Source organism: Drosophila gunungcola, assembly GCF_025200985.1.
Source record: "Drosophila gunungcola strain Sukarami chromosome X unlocalized genomic scaffold, Dgunungcola_SK_2 000046F, whole genome shotgun sequence".
NCBI lineage: Eukaryota > Metazoa > Arthropoda > Insecta > Diptera > Drosophilidae > Drosophila > Drosophila gunungcola.
The window spans coordinates 169-17326 of NW_026453192.1; the positions used below are offsets into that span (position 1 = coordinate 169).

A 17158-nucleotide genomic window follows, 5' to 3' on the forward strand; every position below is an offset into this window, starting at 1 on the left:
AACACTACACAGCACAACACAGCACAACACAACACAACACAACACAACACAACACAAAACAAAACACCGCCCGGCAATCATTTGATTTGCCTGTTGACTGACTGCTAAAGCGTTGGGAATGGGGATAACAGGAGGAGGTTTCGCAGGAGGATTCAAAGGAGGTCTTGGAGGCGGTCTGGCAGAAAGGATAGCTCAGCCACCACTCATGGAAAGGTGTGGCCAAGACCCCCCCCCCCAACAAAATTCAAGCTGTCTGACAAGTGAGTGGTAGTAAATGCCAGCCCATAGTAGGAGCAGACATGCTACACTGAGCAAAAATAAGATCAACAGTCCTGCTCTCTATAAGCCTTGCATAATATATCAACAAATTAAATGCATTTTTAGGACATATGTATTTACTGAATTTCAATTGCTGTTACGTTTCATTTAGATATCTTCAAACCCTACAAATTTTTAAAATTTTCCATTAAAAAAATTTTTTTATTACATTTCAAATAAATAATAAAATTATACTTCTTTTGCCCACTGTATTACAATTCCATGGAAGAACTGCAATATTATCTAATTCCAAACAACAGCCGTTATTTTCCGAATTGTCTCTATTTCGATTTCTACTTTTTTTTCATTTAGCATTTTTTGCATTAGTCTGCTCGCAATCCCTCGCTCTCTCTCTCCCTGTTTGCTTTGCATGATAAGCCTTTTTAATTTGCTCTCCTGGAATGGACACCACTGACGCGCTCTTTTCTATGTCTTCTTCTTTTTCGCTCGATCTGTTCACATCGCAGTTTCATTAAAAACGAGATTGAGGAAATTGATTGTTTTTTCTACAAAGAAATTGTTCAAAATGGAGATATTAAATGTGTTGGATTATCGCAGTGTTTGCATATGGGTTTGGTAAACGATACGGCGTTTTAATTGCCAAAATTCAATGTGCAGCCAAAATACTGGAAAGGGTGCTTCGCTGGAATGGGTGCTCCTTTGGGAAATTGTATAAAAAGTGGCCCACCCATACATACATCGTTTCTGTAAAGGAACCGAAGAAAAATAAAATAGAAAGATGGTGGGGTGAGTGAGAAAATAAAGTAAGCTTTACAAAAATATTTAAAGAATTTTATTTGTTTTTAGTAAGTCTCATATTATGGCTTTATGCATATCTACATTTGCTTGTTTTTAAAAACTTCTTTGATCAAATATTGTTTATTATATATGTGTTATTTATTGTAAATTAAGGAAAATTCAACAGTTTTTTAATACCAACTTTTGTGAAAGCTTTTAATACGCTTCGGCTTGCCGATGATTGCTTTCATTCTTGTTTTCTTTTAATTTTTATATAGTGTTTTTTAACGCATAATCGCTACTGAGGAATGTTTTGCAGCAAAGTAATATCAATTAACTGAAAATAATTTTGATAAAATACCTTAAAGCCCTTGCGAATGAACCCTAGAGGATATAATCGGCATATAAATAAATTGTCTTTAAACAGTCCTGGCCTTTTTAAGCGCTCCTTTAGACTTGCTCTTCATATTGGCCTTTGTTTTTGTGTTGGCCCCAGCCCACTACCCACTTCCCACAACCCACTTGCCTTTAGGTCTGCTTGGCTGGTTCGAGGATTAAAGTTGAACGTCTATAACTACCAATTAAGTTGGAAAATATATAGCCTTATAAACATGCGAAACACAGACAGCAGAGACTGAAACGAAGTGGGTTGGCAGATGGGCATGTGCAAAGTATAAGAATTGCGCATGAAGCGATAAATGTCAAGTTAAAAAAGGAAAACAGACAGACAGGACCAAAGGTTCCCGGGATACATGATGGGCCATGGTGCTCGGGTCATCCGTGAATAACCGTGCCCAGCTACATATGCTCCTCTTCGCTGGCGGCTCAATCAATCAAAGTCGTCTTTGTGTGGGAACAAATGAATGTAGCTTCGGCAGATAGCATTCCGGATCCGGATGCGTATATTGATTCGAATTCGGCAAGGACTAGTCCCATGTTATGGTAGCATGCAACAAATGGTCAACAAAACTGTCGACCAGCCATTCATTAGGGCGACGGCAGGCATAGGCAACTCATCAAACTCCCATAATTCACGCTAATTAGTTCGACGAGAGAAGGCAACAGGCGATGTGGTGGTGTCCTCGCTTCGTGTCCTGGTTGTCCTGGCTGTCCTGGTTGTCCTGGCTGTCCTGCATTCCAATAGAGTTTCTCTCCACGAGCCGCCCCTTTTTTATTTTCGTATTTCACGCGTAATTGATGACAGCCATTTGAATGTGTCTGACTGTCTCGGTTTGTGTGACCTTTTGCCCTGAGAAGCGGCTGAGGTCAGCGGCGGGGGTCCTCGTAAAAAAGTTGTAAAAACTGAAACAGGCAGTTCGGTTCGAATCAACAGTTTTGGCTCGCTGAGGCGGGTATGCTCTGTCCCTTTAAGAACGTTTAAGAAAACAAATGTACTATTCGTTATTGATTTGGGGATCAAACGATCTAGGATAAATGGAAAATTCATGATTAGCGATGACTGCCATTAATCTTATTTAAATCATATAATGTTAAATATATTAACGAAATAATTATCTGACAACCGTAAAAAATATCAACCTTTTGTTTAGCATAGCCATTAAACATTATATGAGTTAGTTACCTTACATTTCAATGCATTTTCTAAAAGACTATTGCATGGAGAAGGCAAACCTTAAACAATTCTTTATCAGTATTATGAAAACAGAAGAGCTTGACTTAATAATTTAATTGTAATTTGTCATTCATCAATGTTTGATTTCTAATAAAATCCTCAAATAGCTAGTATTTTGCTGGACACGTTTGGGATATGTGAATTAAGAAGTACTTCATCTTTATATTGAACTGAGCTCTTTCAATTCCAATTGATATTTATAGATATGCCAGACCTTTCGGGGACAGGTTGAATTGGCCAAGTCTCAGATTTCTTAAATGGTTCAGGGTTTGATTGGTCTCAACTTGTTCTTGACCGTTTTCTCGTCTTTTTCCTTTATGTTCACTGAGGCCAAGGCCAAAGGAAAACAGTTGAACAGCGTGAAACTAAGGTAAATGAAACACAATTGCGTGAGGACTTATCAAATCAAATAAATCAGCAGGAGAATAAAGGAACTGAGAGCACACAAAGGCCGAAAAGGAAAGGATAACTCTTCTCGTCGTTGAATTCAGGCAGGAATCCGGGCTTTTCATTTTCGGGTTGGGTTGGCAAAGCACTCAGCACTCAGCACTCAGCCCTCAGAGCTCAACAGCTCCTGTGGCGGTTTAGGGAGATCATCGTCTGAGCGATCAAAACTTTCGACAAGCCCATCGGCCGCTAAAAACCAAATTGACAGCCAGCGGTCCGTAATGAATGAAATGGCTTTCAAAAACGGATTTAAGTATTAATTATAGTATAATCAAACTGCCGACACACTCATGCGGCGGAGCTGACGACGTGCAAACAATGGGGTCTATTTGGGTTTTGGGCTGCTGGTCGGCTGGTCTGCTGGCTTGGGTCGACGCTTGTGTGCCGGCTTAGTGATAATATTGTAATTATGTATAATTGAAATGTTCCCAACTGCCAGGACGACATACACGCGGCAAGCGATAAGCGATGGCCTCGGCTTAGGCCCAACTAAATACTTACCCAACAAGTCCTTCGGCCCGGCAAACTTTGAGCAGCATATTAATTTCATTTAGCGTGGATTAATCGCGCTTGATGCCCTGGCCCATCAATTTATGGGCCATGTCAGTCATGCCGAAGTGCGTCGTTTGGGCTAATTGTAACTGCTTTTGGAGGCTCGTTTTCGCATGTTAATGTCGTAGTTAACAATCGCTTTGACATGCAGTTAACATAAATTTCAACTCCCGCGGGACATGTTTTTCGAGGCTATTGGAAAAGTTTCCCGATGTTATAGCTAAAGTTTAAACATTCTACTTAAATTAATTTTCTTTAGTCCTTGGCTATTCACAAAATTTGAATAGTTATTAAGGACATTGCCAGACTTATGTCTTGTGTTCTATTTATTAAGTGTTTGAAATTCTGTGTTCTAAGCACAACATAAAATGCAAGAGATTCTTATATTAACAACCAATTTTTGTTTTCTTAATAAGGGGTACATCATTATGTATTTCAAAATTTGCAATTATTTAAAATTTGTATCTGTGATTGTCAATCAATTGAAAAATTTATGACGAATTTAACGAGATCTGGCATTTCAACATTTGATTTTTATTTTCTTGGGTTTTGATGGTATACCCAAAGCTTTTATTTAATTTGTAAGATTTTTGCCAATAAAAAAACAAATTCTTACAAGCTTTCGATAAAATCTGTAAGTTTTGATGAATAATAGTTATACAATAAATATGAAAACATGGGATAAAAATATTAGATGAGCGAAAACAAAGAGCGCATTTATTTTAATGGTGTCCGGATCAAAGTTGTTCCCCACTTTCTTCTCAAGCTCGGGGGACTGTGGCACAGCATTCAATTTGGGGATATCTGATCCTTTGCCACCTCCCATAACTAATAACCTGAAACTATTGCGACAGTAATAGAGCGGTGACTGAGCACTTGTGATGGGGGGGTCGATGGATGGAGTACTGGCCCCGGGGGCTTATCCCCATTCGCAAGCCAGCGATGACTGGCGACTCTCCCACCTTTCCTACATTTTCCACCTTTCCTACCTTTCACCCCGCATGAACCCCCTTCATCTGTACCGGTTCGCTTACTCACCTTTTGCGTCTGTGTCAATGTTGATTTTTTGCTACTTGTGCTGCCGTCGTTTCCAACGACAGGCCAAAGTCAAACCCAATTTAACAAAAAATCAACGTGAATGTAAATTGAAACTCGGGCTGACTGCTCCACATTCAGTGCACGCAGGGATGTGGGGACAGAGGGACAAGGGAACACAAGGACAAACGGACAAATGGACAAACGGACATACGGACACGACACTTAAGCCGGCGAACTGCATCACTTCTTGTCCGATCCTTGGCCGCCCTTTTGACCCCTTCCCGCACTCCTCCGCCCCTGGGTGAGTGTGCGTTAAAAAGCAATTTCTTGGCTCGTGTGAGAGGATGATGGTGGTGCATTATTGCCACCCCCCATCCACATCCACATCCACCTCCACATCCAGTGGCACTTGCACAACCACTTCTCCTCCTTTTCCTTCGCAGCTCCTTTTTTGGCATAATAAATGATGTCAAATTAATTAAATCGGCGACAGTCGCTGACTGCAAAGGAAGTTGCATGTTTGTTTGATGGGGAACGATGGCATCCGAATGGATTGCCGGGCGGAGCTGGGGCATCCTGTTCCGACCTCATCCTGTTTGCCATGGGATTCAACAACAGGGACTGCGACTGCGACAGCGACAGTATCTCAATTGCACTTGAAATCGGATATGAGCGTGGCTCTGATGAAAAGCAAATTTTATATGGATTTAATTAAAGCGAAAAGGTTATCCAGCACACACAATCTAAGCGGTTGGTGGAAGGGGGAATGGGGGCTGTTGGGTGTTTGGTGCAGCGGGAGGACCTCGATAAGAGTTCTGCCCGACCACTTGGCCCCAAAAGGTATGCAACGCAATTTAGCTAGTTTCGGTGCTTCGACTGCATTGGCATATCGGCACTTTTCAAGATATTTCTTTGTTCCGTACTAGATTTCTTAGTTTAGAAAAACACATTCGCTTTGGAATTCGAGCTGTAAGCATTTCTTTTTCAATTATATTACTGCACCAATAGAAGTTCGCTAGATTCTTTTAGCTTCTGTACATAGGAAATTTTTAGTATTCATTTGATTTATATTGGTAAATTTAACAAATATTGATATTAAAAAGGCATTACTTCTTATTTTAAATAAGCCGGTTTCTCTCAATTTAATTTCGTTCTTAAGGAGATCTTAAATTACCATTCAAAAAGAAATGCCAAACTCCTGATAGTTAAAAACGTATTCCAAGTACAAGCAGCTCTTAGCCTATCAAATAAACAAAAGGCATATTAACGGAAATACAAATAAATTATTAAATATACTGATAATAATATTGGTTTATAGTGTGAATAGCCACCAAGTTAATTATTTTAAATACGAGACTTAGGACATTTTCGAGAAACGGTAATTTAAATTAAACCTTTATGAAATTTTAGGAAACTAAAGTAGTTTTTATATAGCAGAAAATAATGTATTCAATGATCTATTGTTTCTTAGAGAAAAATAAATCACGAATCTGATAAATTCAATTCAAAATGCCCAGAAAACTGGGTATCGATGGTTGGGGCCACCAGCCAATCCTTTTTCAAATTGTTTGGCTCGGCAGACGCTTAATTGGGAATTTTCCTTACCAAATGCTTTGACTAATGAGTTTTTGAGCAAGTGGGTAAGACAAAGGATATGGGAGGGCCGCAAGAGAAAGGGAGTGAGAGTGAGAGTGAAATAGAGATGGAGAGAAAATAAAAGCAATGACAATGGAAAGCACGGATTGAGCTGGCCCAAAGGAAAAGCGGAGCAGGGTTTTCCGACCTGGCGAAATAAAAGTCGGCCGGCAAATGCACAGCTACAAAAGAGCAGAGTAAACACATACACCTACGGCACTCACACACCCACAAACGACCTTGACTAAGCACTCACACAGACACACAAACACACAGTCACTCACGAATGTTGTTTATTGTTGTCCTTCTTTTTTTTTTTTGAGCCAACTTGCTTTACTCTGATTCCGGCATTGTTGCTGTAGCTGTAGTTGTAGTTGTACTTGTAATTAGTGCATGTTACATTTGAAAGGATATTAATTATTTTGATGGCGTGCAAGTCGCAGGTTTCCCTGTCCCTCCCTTTTTGACATTTGGCCCCACATGAAGCATCCCCACATCCTTACATCCCACCTCCATTTCTGCAGGACCTGTTTTGAGCATTATTTTCATTAGTTTCGTTTTCCCGACTTCCCCTTCTTACTTATTCTGTTATTCGGCCATTTCGGCTTTATTTCGTTTCCGTTTTGGCCCAGTCCCGTTGGCACTGGGCCAAGTTCCAAGGATCCGAGTACTCGAGAGCACGTTTTTCCGACACGGAACTGGGCCAAAGTTAATTAGGCAAAGCACCAGAGCCACATGTGCCCCCCAAAGCACTGACCAATATTGTATGTATGGGCTCCGAAGTAAAAGGAAATCGATTCAAAAATAAAGAAACTATTTCAGTTCTTTAGGGTTAAAGATTTCATTAGATATTTTCTACGGTACATGATCATGGGGAGAAAGTAATCATGATTTTGTACTTATTTTACTTAGATTATTATTCATAAAAACCGAAAGTTAAACTCTTTGTGCTCATGACCACAGAGTGTATAAAAATCTGCCAAATTAGCAGCTATAGCTCAAACCATTTTTGTTAGCTCTTAGTTTTAACTATAAGTTAAGCAAAAAAATATAAAAAAAAAGAATAAATAAAGCTCTATTTATTGTTCTTATTAAAACAAAAGTATAGTAATCCCAGTATCCATTTACGACTAAAATCTCACTAGCAAACTGCTTAGTTTAAGGATTAAATAGCATTTAGAATACCACTAATAATGAAAGATTTTGCAAGTTTTGTAAAACATCTATTGCCAATTTAGTTATCTTTCTTTTAATACTTATCGGGGAACACAAAAACTTCTTTGGTAAATATTTTATTAGCTACAATGACTCCTTTTTAAAAGGAAACTCTGCTTAAATAATTAAAACATTGAAATGAAGTATGTATAATCAAGTATTATTTATTAAACGTATCACACAGTGATATTGCACTTACGAAATTGAATTCAGATCTCTTTTTGTTAGCAATAGGCATACCTTCCGAAGCGGTACTCATTCAATTTTGTAATATTTCTTGAATCTTTAAAGCAAAGTTGACTTGCGTGCATACAATATTTTCAATCAGCGAACAAAATATTTATTGTGTGTTGTTTCGGGAAACTCGTTGCGCCAAGCAATCAGGCAGCCAGCCACTCTAGCTAATGGCCTTTTTCTGTTTCTGTTTCTGTTCTGTTCTGATCTACATATGAATGTGAATGTGAATGCGAGCGTGAGTGTAAGCGGCACTATATGGTACAGCTGGGTGGCGTTACTTATTTGCATCGCACTTGTCATAACATGCACAACCTACAAAATTAAAAATCCACACCGCAATGGCGAAAGCAAACAGAGCGGGATGAGTGCGGTTGAGTGGAGGAGTGGTGGAATGGGATGGCGGTATCGAATGCCAGTGAAAACACACGAATAATTGTTACTCAATCGCGAGTGGGCAAACAATAGGGCCCCCGGCAGCGGAAGCGCCACGATTCATTTGCACTCCCTGAAACAATTGGGCAAACACTCGATACTCGATTCGAGGCGAATGGAGCCACCATTTGTAGCATCATACCCCCTTTCCCCAGAGACGGAAGAAGGTAAACGCACTCAGAAAAGATATTAATTATAGTCATGTGCTCTGGTCAATACCATGCTGTCATAAAAACTTTGCAATTTTTGCATATCCAATGATATAATTTAGTTATTAAATTGTAAACGAGATTTATTTAAATAATAACAAATAAGGAGCTAGGAATAACAATTAATGGAGCTTGATCTACATAGTAACTATTTTTAAATTAGTTAACTTTTCTTAATACATTTTTTTTTAGTTTTTAGTAATATTTTAAGACATTTCTCCCTAAATAAAAATATCCTGCAAACACACAAATTTCTATACAAAAATTCGTAAAAACTTCAACATTTTTTTATATATATAAGACTTTTTATTACGAATCACTTCAGTATAATTTACATGGATTGCGATCTCGTTTTTCTTTACCGCCCAATGGTTTTCCTGACAGTTTTACGTTGGATTTCGAGGCCATTGTCGACCTAAAACCGCATTCCTTCTGGTGTCAGAAAATAACTATTCAGAGTTCTTTTCCCTGCACTTTTCCCTGCACTTTTCCCTGCACTTTTCACTTACTGCCCCATTCTAATGAGATGCAAGTGGCGTTATTCGCACTTTTTAGCCTGGCCTGCCATCAGCTTTGTCATCGGCACGTTTGAGTGCACAGGGAGCGGTCGAAATGCAGTGCTCCCTGTCTCTCTGTCTCTCTGTCTCTTTCTCCCCCGCTGTCTTCGTCTCTTTTTTCTTGCTGGGCAACCTAGTTCCGTCTCTTTCGGCTGCCGTGTCTTTGCCCTTTGGCACTGATTCCTGTTGTTCGAGACCAACGATGCGTGGCTGCTGTGATAAAAATAACCGAAAAGTGTCGCTCCAGACGCCGGAGAATGAAGGGATGCATCCTGGGCTTTCAGTGCTCGGTCTCGGTGTGGAATCCTGATTAGGAGGAGTGTTACAAGATGCAGCTCCAGCAACTGTGCTGATCTCATTAGGCGAAACGTTCGTATTTGGAGACGCAATCGTCTGGATAAATAATTGAAGTGCCTATTCCACGCTAGTTCCGAACACCAGTTACCTACCTCACTCTTCCTCCGGCCAACCGCTTTTCGATGGATAGCAATAAAGTTGCCGACTCGACGAAGTCGCATTAATCATTCGCATGTGTGGCACACTTTCTGCGGCAAGCGGGCAAACAAACTCGCACACGAGCCGGCAAATTGGGATGCGGCATTAAATTAATTGAAAACATGCTCGGATTATGTTTGCCCAACCTGCGAACAGCGGGCTCGACTCGGCTCGGCTCAGCCGATGATGGATGGGGATGGATCGGCGGGAGTGGAGGCCAAATAAATGACGGCAGCCTGTGGGAAACTGGCAAGGTGGCAAGTTGTCAAGGAGCAAAGGAGGCCAACAGGAGGCAAACAGGAGGCGCCAAAGACAAGCACAAGTACCAGGACGAGATCAAACGAGTCATCGTTGCCAACTGTCAACCGAAAGTTTGGAAGGTTATCCATCTTTGACTTGGCCTTTGCTCAAAAGTCGGGCTGCGTATTATAAATTCGTGTTAGTAAGGCCCTGCTCTTTCTAAATATCTTTTAATTTTTAATTTAAGAAGAGACAAAAAACCTTTCAAAAGATCAAATAATTGAGAAGCTCGCGAGTTAAATAAAAAGCAAGCCTCAGCATTTTATTAAAAACAACATTTCAGATTTCTAAATAACAGATAAATCTGGATTGATTTTTTTGTTTTATTCAGAAAGTGTGATTTTTTTTTGTCAATGTATGATTTTAAAAATATATATACCCTGATTTAAGTTATTAATAATAAAAAAGTTAGGAAATACTGATTTAAAAACAATGATTTTGAAAATGTATAGCTTTATAACAAAATATATATAAAAACTATATTTACTATGTCGTTGAATTAAGTTCAGTAGTTCGATAAATAATCCATACATTGCTTGCCAATTTCGTTAGCCCTAAGCCCACCAAAAGGATAAGCTTATGTGACACTTCCTAGAAATTTACAATTTCTGAAAGTGGTAAGTTTGCCATTTTATCAACAGAAATCAGCGAGCATGAGTCGTTAATGGAAAGGAGCTATAAATAAATAAGCAATTTCCCAGGATGCCGAATGAAAGGGTCTTTTGCTGATTAATCGGGAGGAGCATCTAAAGCGATATAAAGCTAATTCAGCAAAGTGACTGCCCAAAGTGAAAGGTTCGCAATTAGAGGCAGTACCTTGGAGTGTCCCCAAAGCCCTTTTGGCAATGAATCGGAATAAATTGTGCCCACCATGTGAGCCGATCTGCCGTCTGCCATCTACCATCTGCCATCTGCGTTGATTCTCGCACTTTTAATGGCCAATTCCACCGATGAGTTGTGGAAAATCACAGGAATATTGAAATGAGCCGTAGCCGGCAGGAAAAAATATGCCCAGTCAGCCATCTGATTCTCTGGCCCAACTGGCCAGCAATTTCTCGCCAGCTGCGTGACGTGGCTGGCCAAGATGACCCTCAGCCCCGGAGACACAGACATAGGGCATGTCCTTCTGCCAGCATTTTCCATATATTAATAACATCAAAATGCAAAATAACGTTAAGCGAGGAAACCCACGAGCGAGGCGATACAAAAAGTTGAACCGATAAACAAGAGGGCAACAAGAAAGACGCAGGCTACCCTGCAAATGTGTAAGGAAAGATATACCTGTTTGGATTTTCCTATCAAAACATTTTAATTTGCACTTGTTTTGTGAAGTTGAAGTAGTCAATATTACTATTTCTTATTTAAATTTATTTTATATATAATATAAATATTATTTTAAATCATACTTCCAACATTTTTTTATTTGCGGTAGCACAGAGCGAAGATAAACGCTTTTTTCTTATTAAATGTTGTTTATCAAATGTACGCTTTTAAAATGTAATTTAAAAGTACAAAATACCAAAATTGTTAACTGGCACATTTCAATTTATTTTACTTTAAACAAGAAGGAAAGCAAACTTCGGCAAGCCGAAGTTCATATACCCTTGCAGCTATTGCATTAATTAAATACTTTTGAAAACATTTAAATTATGATTTACTTGAGTATGTGCTAAAAAAAAACATTGAAACTATGATTATTTGCAGCTCAATTATTAGATAGTTATTTTATATATTTTTATTATTTCTATGGGAGCTATATGCTATAGACGTCCGATTTTGATAAAATTTATACCATAATTCTGAAATAATTAAACATTGCTATATGTCGAAGAACTAAACAAAAAATTAAAAAACAGAAAAGTTATAATTTTTTCATTTATTTTTCCGATTGTTCCTATGGGAGCTATATGCTATAGTCGTCCGATTTTGATGAAATTGAAACCGTAATTCTGAAATATTAAACCATTACTATATCTCGAAGAACTAAACAAAAAATTAAAAAACAGCAAAGTTATAATTTTTTTTCATTTATTTTTTCCGATTGTTCCTATGGGAGCTATATGCTATAGTCGTCCGATTTTGATGAAATTTAAACCGTAAATCGGAAATATTTTACCATTACTATATGTCGAAGAACTAAACAAAAAATTAAAAAACAGCAAAGTTATAATTTTTTTTCATTTATTTTTCCGATTGTTCCTATGGGAGCTATATGCTATAGTCGTCCGATCCGGCTCGTTCCGACTTATATACTACCTGCAATAGAAAGACAACTTTTGGGAAAGTTTCATGCAGATAGCTTTAAAACTGAGAGACTAGTTTGCATATAAACGGACGGACAGACGGACAGACGGACAGACGGACATGGCTAGATCGACTCTCCTAGTGATGCTGATCAAGAATATATATACTTTATAGGGTCGGAAACGTCTCCTTCACTGCGTTGCAAACTTCTGACTGAAATTATAATACCCTCTGCAAGGGTATAAAAAGCGAATACGTTTATATTAGCTATATTATACTTTGACATTTTAAAAAATTCCTTAAAGTATTTTCAGAAGATGTTGTTGCTAAAAATATTATGAAAGGACTTTTATATTATTTTCAAGATAATCTGAGAGCAAAGTCTTTGTTCCTGAAAATTCAATCTCTTCTGGCCTTTTGAAGAATATGCAATGCCTTAATCCTCTTGTGGAATACGATTTGACCACAACAAGAATTTTGGAGCCACAAAAAATCTAACCAAAAGCAAAGAAATGGCGACATCAAAAAAGCGTGACCTTTAGGTGGACGTTTATTTCATATATATATCCAATTAGCATACACATAATTCCAACTTTGGGGTTTCGAAGGCCAGCCACATGGCACAACCAACGGACACCGAGGGGAAGGGGTATGTGTGTGCGAATGGGTTCCTACATATTTATTGTGTGTTTACATAGCAACAAAAGGGAATAAACACCCGATATCCTCATATACACATTTACAACGTACATACATATATATACACACACGCTCCCAATACTGTACACCCATCCTTTTCCGCAGTTCCATTCTTGCATCTGCAACGGCATTTTTATGCAAAACAACTGTTTGCTGTCAGCAGCACAGCGGGCGTCGTCAGCAGTTGAAAGGGGGGTGTAAAAGGGGCTGCAAAGGGGCTCCAAAAAGGGGTGCAAAGGGTGGCCAAACAACTGAATTGGCCAACGTCGACAGCAATGCCAACTCTTGCCTTTAAAGTGACCAACTTAAAGCCCAGCATTTTGTTCGAAAAAGGGACTGAGAAATTCAATAAGAATTTTTCTGTCAGTTGCACTTCAGTTTCCATAGCAACTTAGTATCTTTTACCCACCCTCCAGCCAATTGATCTTAAATAATAATCGGAAATGGACAAATAGTCCAAAGATACAAATTAGCTTTAAATTGTTTATCTCTGGCATGTTCAATATTTGATTTCCACAAAGTAGTTTTATATTTCGTCGAAATAAATAGCAATAAATTTCGCTTTGCCAGCTTGGAAAATCTCTATCCTTGCGCGTAATTGCCAGAATCAGCCATCAATGTTTCCTTTTCATAATTTGCCCATTCGAAAGCGAGTTCATTGGGGCAAAAGCTGTCTTTCAACTGTAGTTTTGCAAATATTTAATTTCATTTTGGGGGGATTTGCAAAAAGCCTTTATCAGCCGAAATACGAGACCTGGCAGTCGCACATGCAACATCATTGTAATTAATTTGCCAATGTTGCCCTTTAACTTTAATTTGGCTTATTTGTTTGTCCCGCTTTTCCACGCCCCTGATTATCTGTTTGTCCGTTTTCCGTTTGTACGTTTGTCAGTTTGTCCATTCGCATGTCCGCATCCGTGTGTGTCCGTCTGTGCTGTTGGCCGTTCGTCAAATGCAAATATTATCGCATGTCGCATGAATGGACATTTGCATAATGTGCAATGCTTAGTTTAGTCAACATTCGAATTAAGTTATTCGGATTAACATTACTGTGTAGTATTGTTTGCACTTCGTCTCTCCCTGCATGTTCCCCGCCACTTTGTGTATTCTTCATTTGCAGTTCATCCGGGGCCTGCAAATATGTCATTAATTACTGCAGTTGTTCGGTTGTATCAGGACTTATCAGGTACATGGCCATCTACCAAATACCTACAAAAGAAACCACACAGACTGTAAAGTCATTCAAATGAAATGTCTTTTGGGACCAATTTATGCCGTTGTTTGAATTTCGGGTAGAAAGTGTAAACTCTCTTTTGGGTTAACCGCAAAAGCCCTACCCAGTAATCGTTTCGTATTGTCGAATGATATCTGGTGCCTTTGGCTTTCTTAATGCGTTAAAGCTCCCATAATTGGCTCAAATGTAAGCCAACTCACGCAGAGCCTCTCCTGCGAGTCGCTCAAGCCATTAATGGCGGAAGTAGAGAAGTTTGGGTACAGTACATTAAAGAGCTTATGCTAACAATTAAATTATTTTAAGCGCTGCAAAGCAAAGCACACAAAGCGCATAGAAACATAAAAACACGCGCAAACACACGCACATTTTTCCACACTGCTTGTTTGAAATAATGCGCATACGCAGCGTTGTACGGCGCTGGTAAAAACGCGGCCAACGTCAAAGGCAAATGGCTCAAGTGGCGGGCGTTTGACGAGAGTGGGTGGTGGTGGGTGGTGGCACCACCCGGTGCTTAGCCATTGGGTTCATGGCCAGAGAAAATGTTGTTCTTACCTACCCCCTGTAGCACGCCCCCCCCCCCCCCCCCCCCCCCCCCCCCTCCCCCTCACATGTGTAAGTCTAATCAATTTGCTTGGCTCGGAGTTTTTCTCGACATTTCCTTTTTTTTTTCGCTTTGTGTTCGGCTGGGGTGCTCGAAAAAGTATGCTACATCTTGTGACACAAGCAAACGAAGAACACCTTCTGACTTTTATCGTGGCCCTCCGCCCCACACATCCTACCCGGTGAGAACCACACGGTCTTAAGCTGATTTCCAGCGTTAATGATAAAAGTTTTCGGCGCTTTAAACTCGGGGTCGGGGAAGGAAATGCTGCAAAATCCGAGAGCAATTTTCATCTTCATTGTCACTAGCACACTGATACGCACAGAGAGCTCGCAGCTTTTGTTCCCAATTAATTGTTTACCCTTGTCAGTCGGTCGTCACTTGTCCTTCTCGTCACACCACCGCCGCCCCCTTGACTTTTCCGGCCACGCAACCCACGTCATGGGTTATGTGGGTGGGAGAATCGTATTTGTTTCAATGGTTTTCGCATTTTGTTTTCATTCGGTTTTGTAATGGTCATAAATGATTCTTGCCCTGCTCTTCGTATCGCAAAATCCGGCCACAAGGCCATCCATCACCAGATCGAAATTGAGACATCAGCTTATGCTGAGAGATTTTCTAAAAGTCCCTGGCCGGGGATGTGGTTGCAGATGGATGGCTTGGTAAGTTGCCACGAGATTGGGCAACTTTAAAGAGTGCCAGCGAAACGGAATGACCTGAGTATGAAATTACATTTATCTAAAGGGCAACTTAGCGAGCGAGTAGTAAAAATATTAGCTATTTTGTTAAAAGACAATATCTAGAATGGTGTAGAAAGAACGGAAAGACCGGTAACCGTTCACATTTAGCCCAATAGGTTTAAAATATATGTCAAGGCAGCCTCCTAATTGATGTACATTTCTAATTAATTAAATTTGTGTGCTGAACGAATTAATGTACGCCATTTCGCGTATTAGTTTAAACTAAAATAAAAAGTATATTGTAGTACATACAAAGAGTATTCGGACCATTTGTGATTAACTAAATAACAAGAACATTGTTCGCCGCAATAAATTGTTCCCGAGAATATTGTCAACTGTCTAAACTTGGTAGAATGAGAAATGTACCATCGGATGTGATTAATGCTAAAGTCAATTCAAATTGATCCAAGCTTAGATATCTAAACATAGCAAGTTAATCGAAGCTAAGGCCTTTGGCCATCTATGTTGGTAATACTGAAAAATTGGACCGAACTTGGGACAGAACTGTAATTGAATCCAGTTTAAAAACTAGACTTCTTGGTCACACTCAGCCATGCTTTTCACCCCATTAGTTTAGTTGGGCGTTAAAATAAGTTCAAGGGTTGCCTGCTTATGAGCTGCACTTCTCAATTTCTCCAGCATCCGGTTTCAATTTCAATTAGTGCCCGCATGGCCAGACTGAAATTCGAAAGCCGAAAGACCAAAATCTGCTGAATGGCAACGAGACGGCCACAAAGCTGCCAGCAATTGCGATAAACATCTGCACACATCCTGGGGCATCCTGCACCATCTTAGTATCTCTATCCCTATTTGTATTTGTATGTGTGAGTGTATCTGTGCTAGCAACTGAATCAGTGTATCTGTTTCTATGTACATCTGTATCTGAACGTGTATCTGTACAAGTATCTGTATCTGTGGTTGTGCAGCACTCTTCATTTGATTCCGTTTTGGTTTCGCTTTTGCGGTCTGTGGCCAAAACTTCCTTTTGCTTTTTAATTTCTCGTTTTTTTTTTCCGGGTTTATTTTTTTAGCAGAATTTACGGCGATGGGCGCCAGTAAACATGTGTAAATTTGACAGTTAAATAAACGGCAAAGTCCTTCGCCTCCATCCTGTGTGTCTGTTATAAATTTGCGGTGGAAAGATTAAGCTGTTTGATCGCAAAATCAACAGCCACATAAAACGGATTAAAAATAAAATGCACTTTTTATTGCGCAACCGACAAACATCTCTATAATTTGTGCACACCAACACACACACACACACACAGTCGTACATTGTGTGTACAGAGCTGACGGCGTATTGGTCATGTGCCAGGATATCGGAATCGCACTCTGATTGCTTTCTGTGGTGTCCATTTAATGTTCCGCCCGGAAAAGGCACGTGGATGTGGATGTGATGTGCGAAAATGGGTCGGGGAAAAGCAGCTGCTGATTGCCGGACAATGTGTCAAGCCGATAAGATATCGAAAGGAACCGGGTCTGTTCTGGTCTGGTCTGTCATTATCATCGAGGCGACTGAACTGCCAGCCACAACTCATTGACTTCTCCAGTCCTCGAGTGCCATTGAAATTCAGTTCGGAATGCAGACAATTTGTGGTTTAAAGTACCCAAATGACGAACGACGACTTTCTGGCTGCCAGAGATACGAGGAGAATCAACACGGCCTATTAACACCATATATTTTTGGGATGTTGCTGGGATGCGTTAAATAATAATAATACAATAATTAAACATGCTCTCTTTGGGTCAAGTAATTAAAGTCATTCTTTGTAACAGAATTTTACTTGAAATAAGAATATATGAATAACTACATCAATAATCTTATTTTTAAGGG

The 17158-nt window shown here is 39.6% G+C and overlaps 1 protein-coding gene across 1 annotated transcript in view; it reads left to right on the forward strand.

Annotated features, from left to right (window-relative positions):
- Window positions 1-741: 741 nt before the first annotated feature.
- LOC128260963 (putative uncharacterized protein DDB_G0287113) overlaps window positions 742-17158 on the forward strand; it is an 85512-nt gene continuing 69095 nt past the window's right edge. The window contains exon 1 of the mRNA XM_052994343.1: window positions 742-1065. Coding sequence (XP_052850303.1) covers window positions 858-1065 — 208 coding nt within the window. The 5' untranslated portion in view covers window positions 742-857. The remainder of the gene's footprint in view (window positions 1066-17158) is intronic.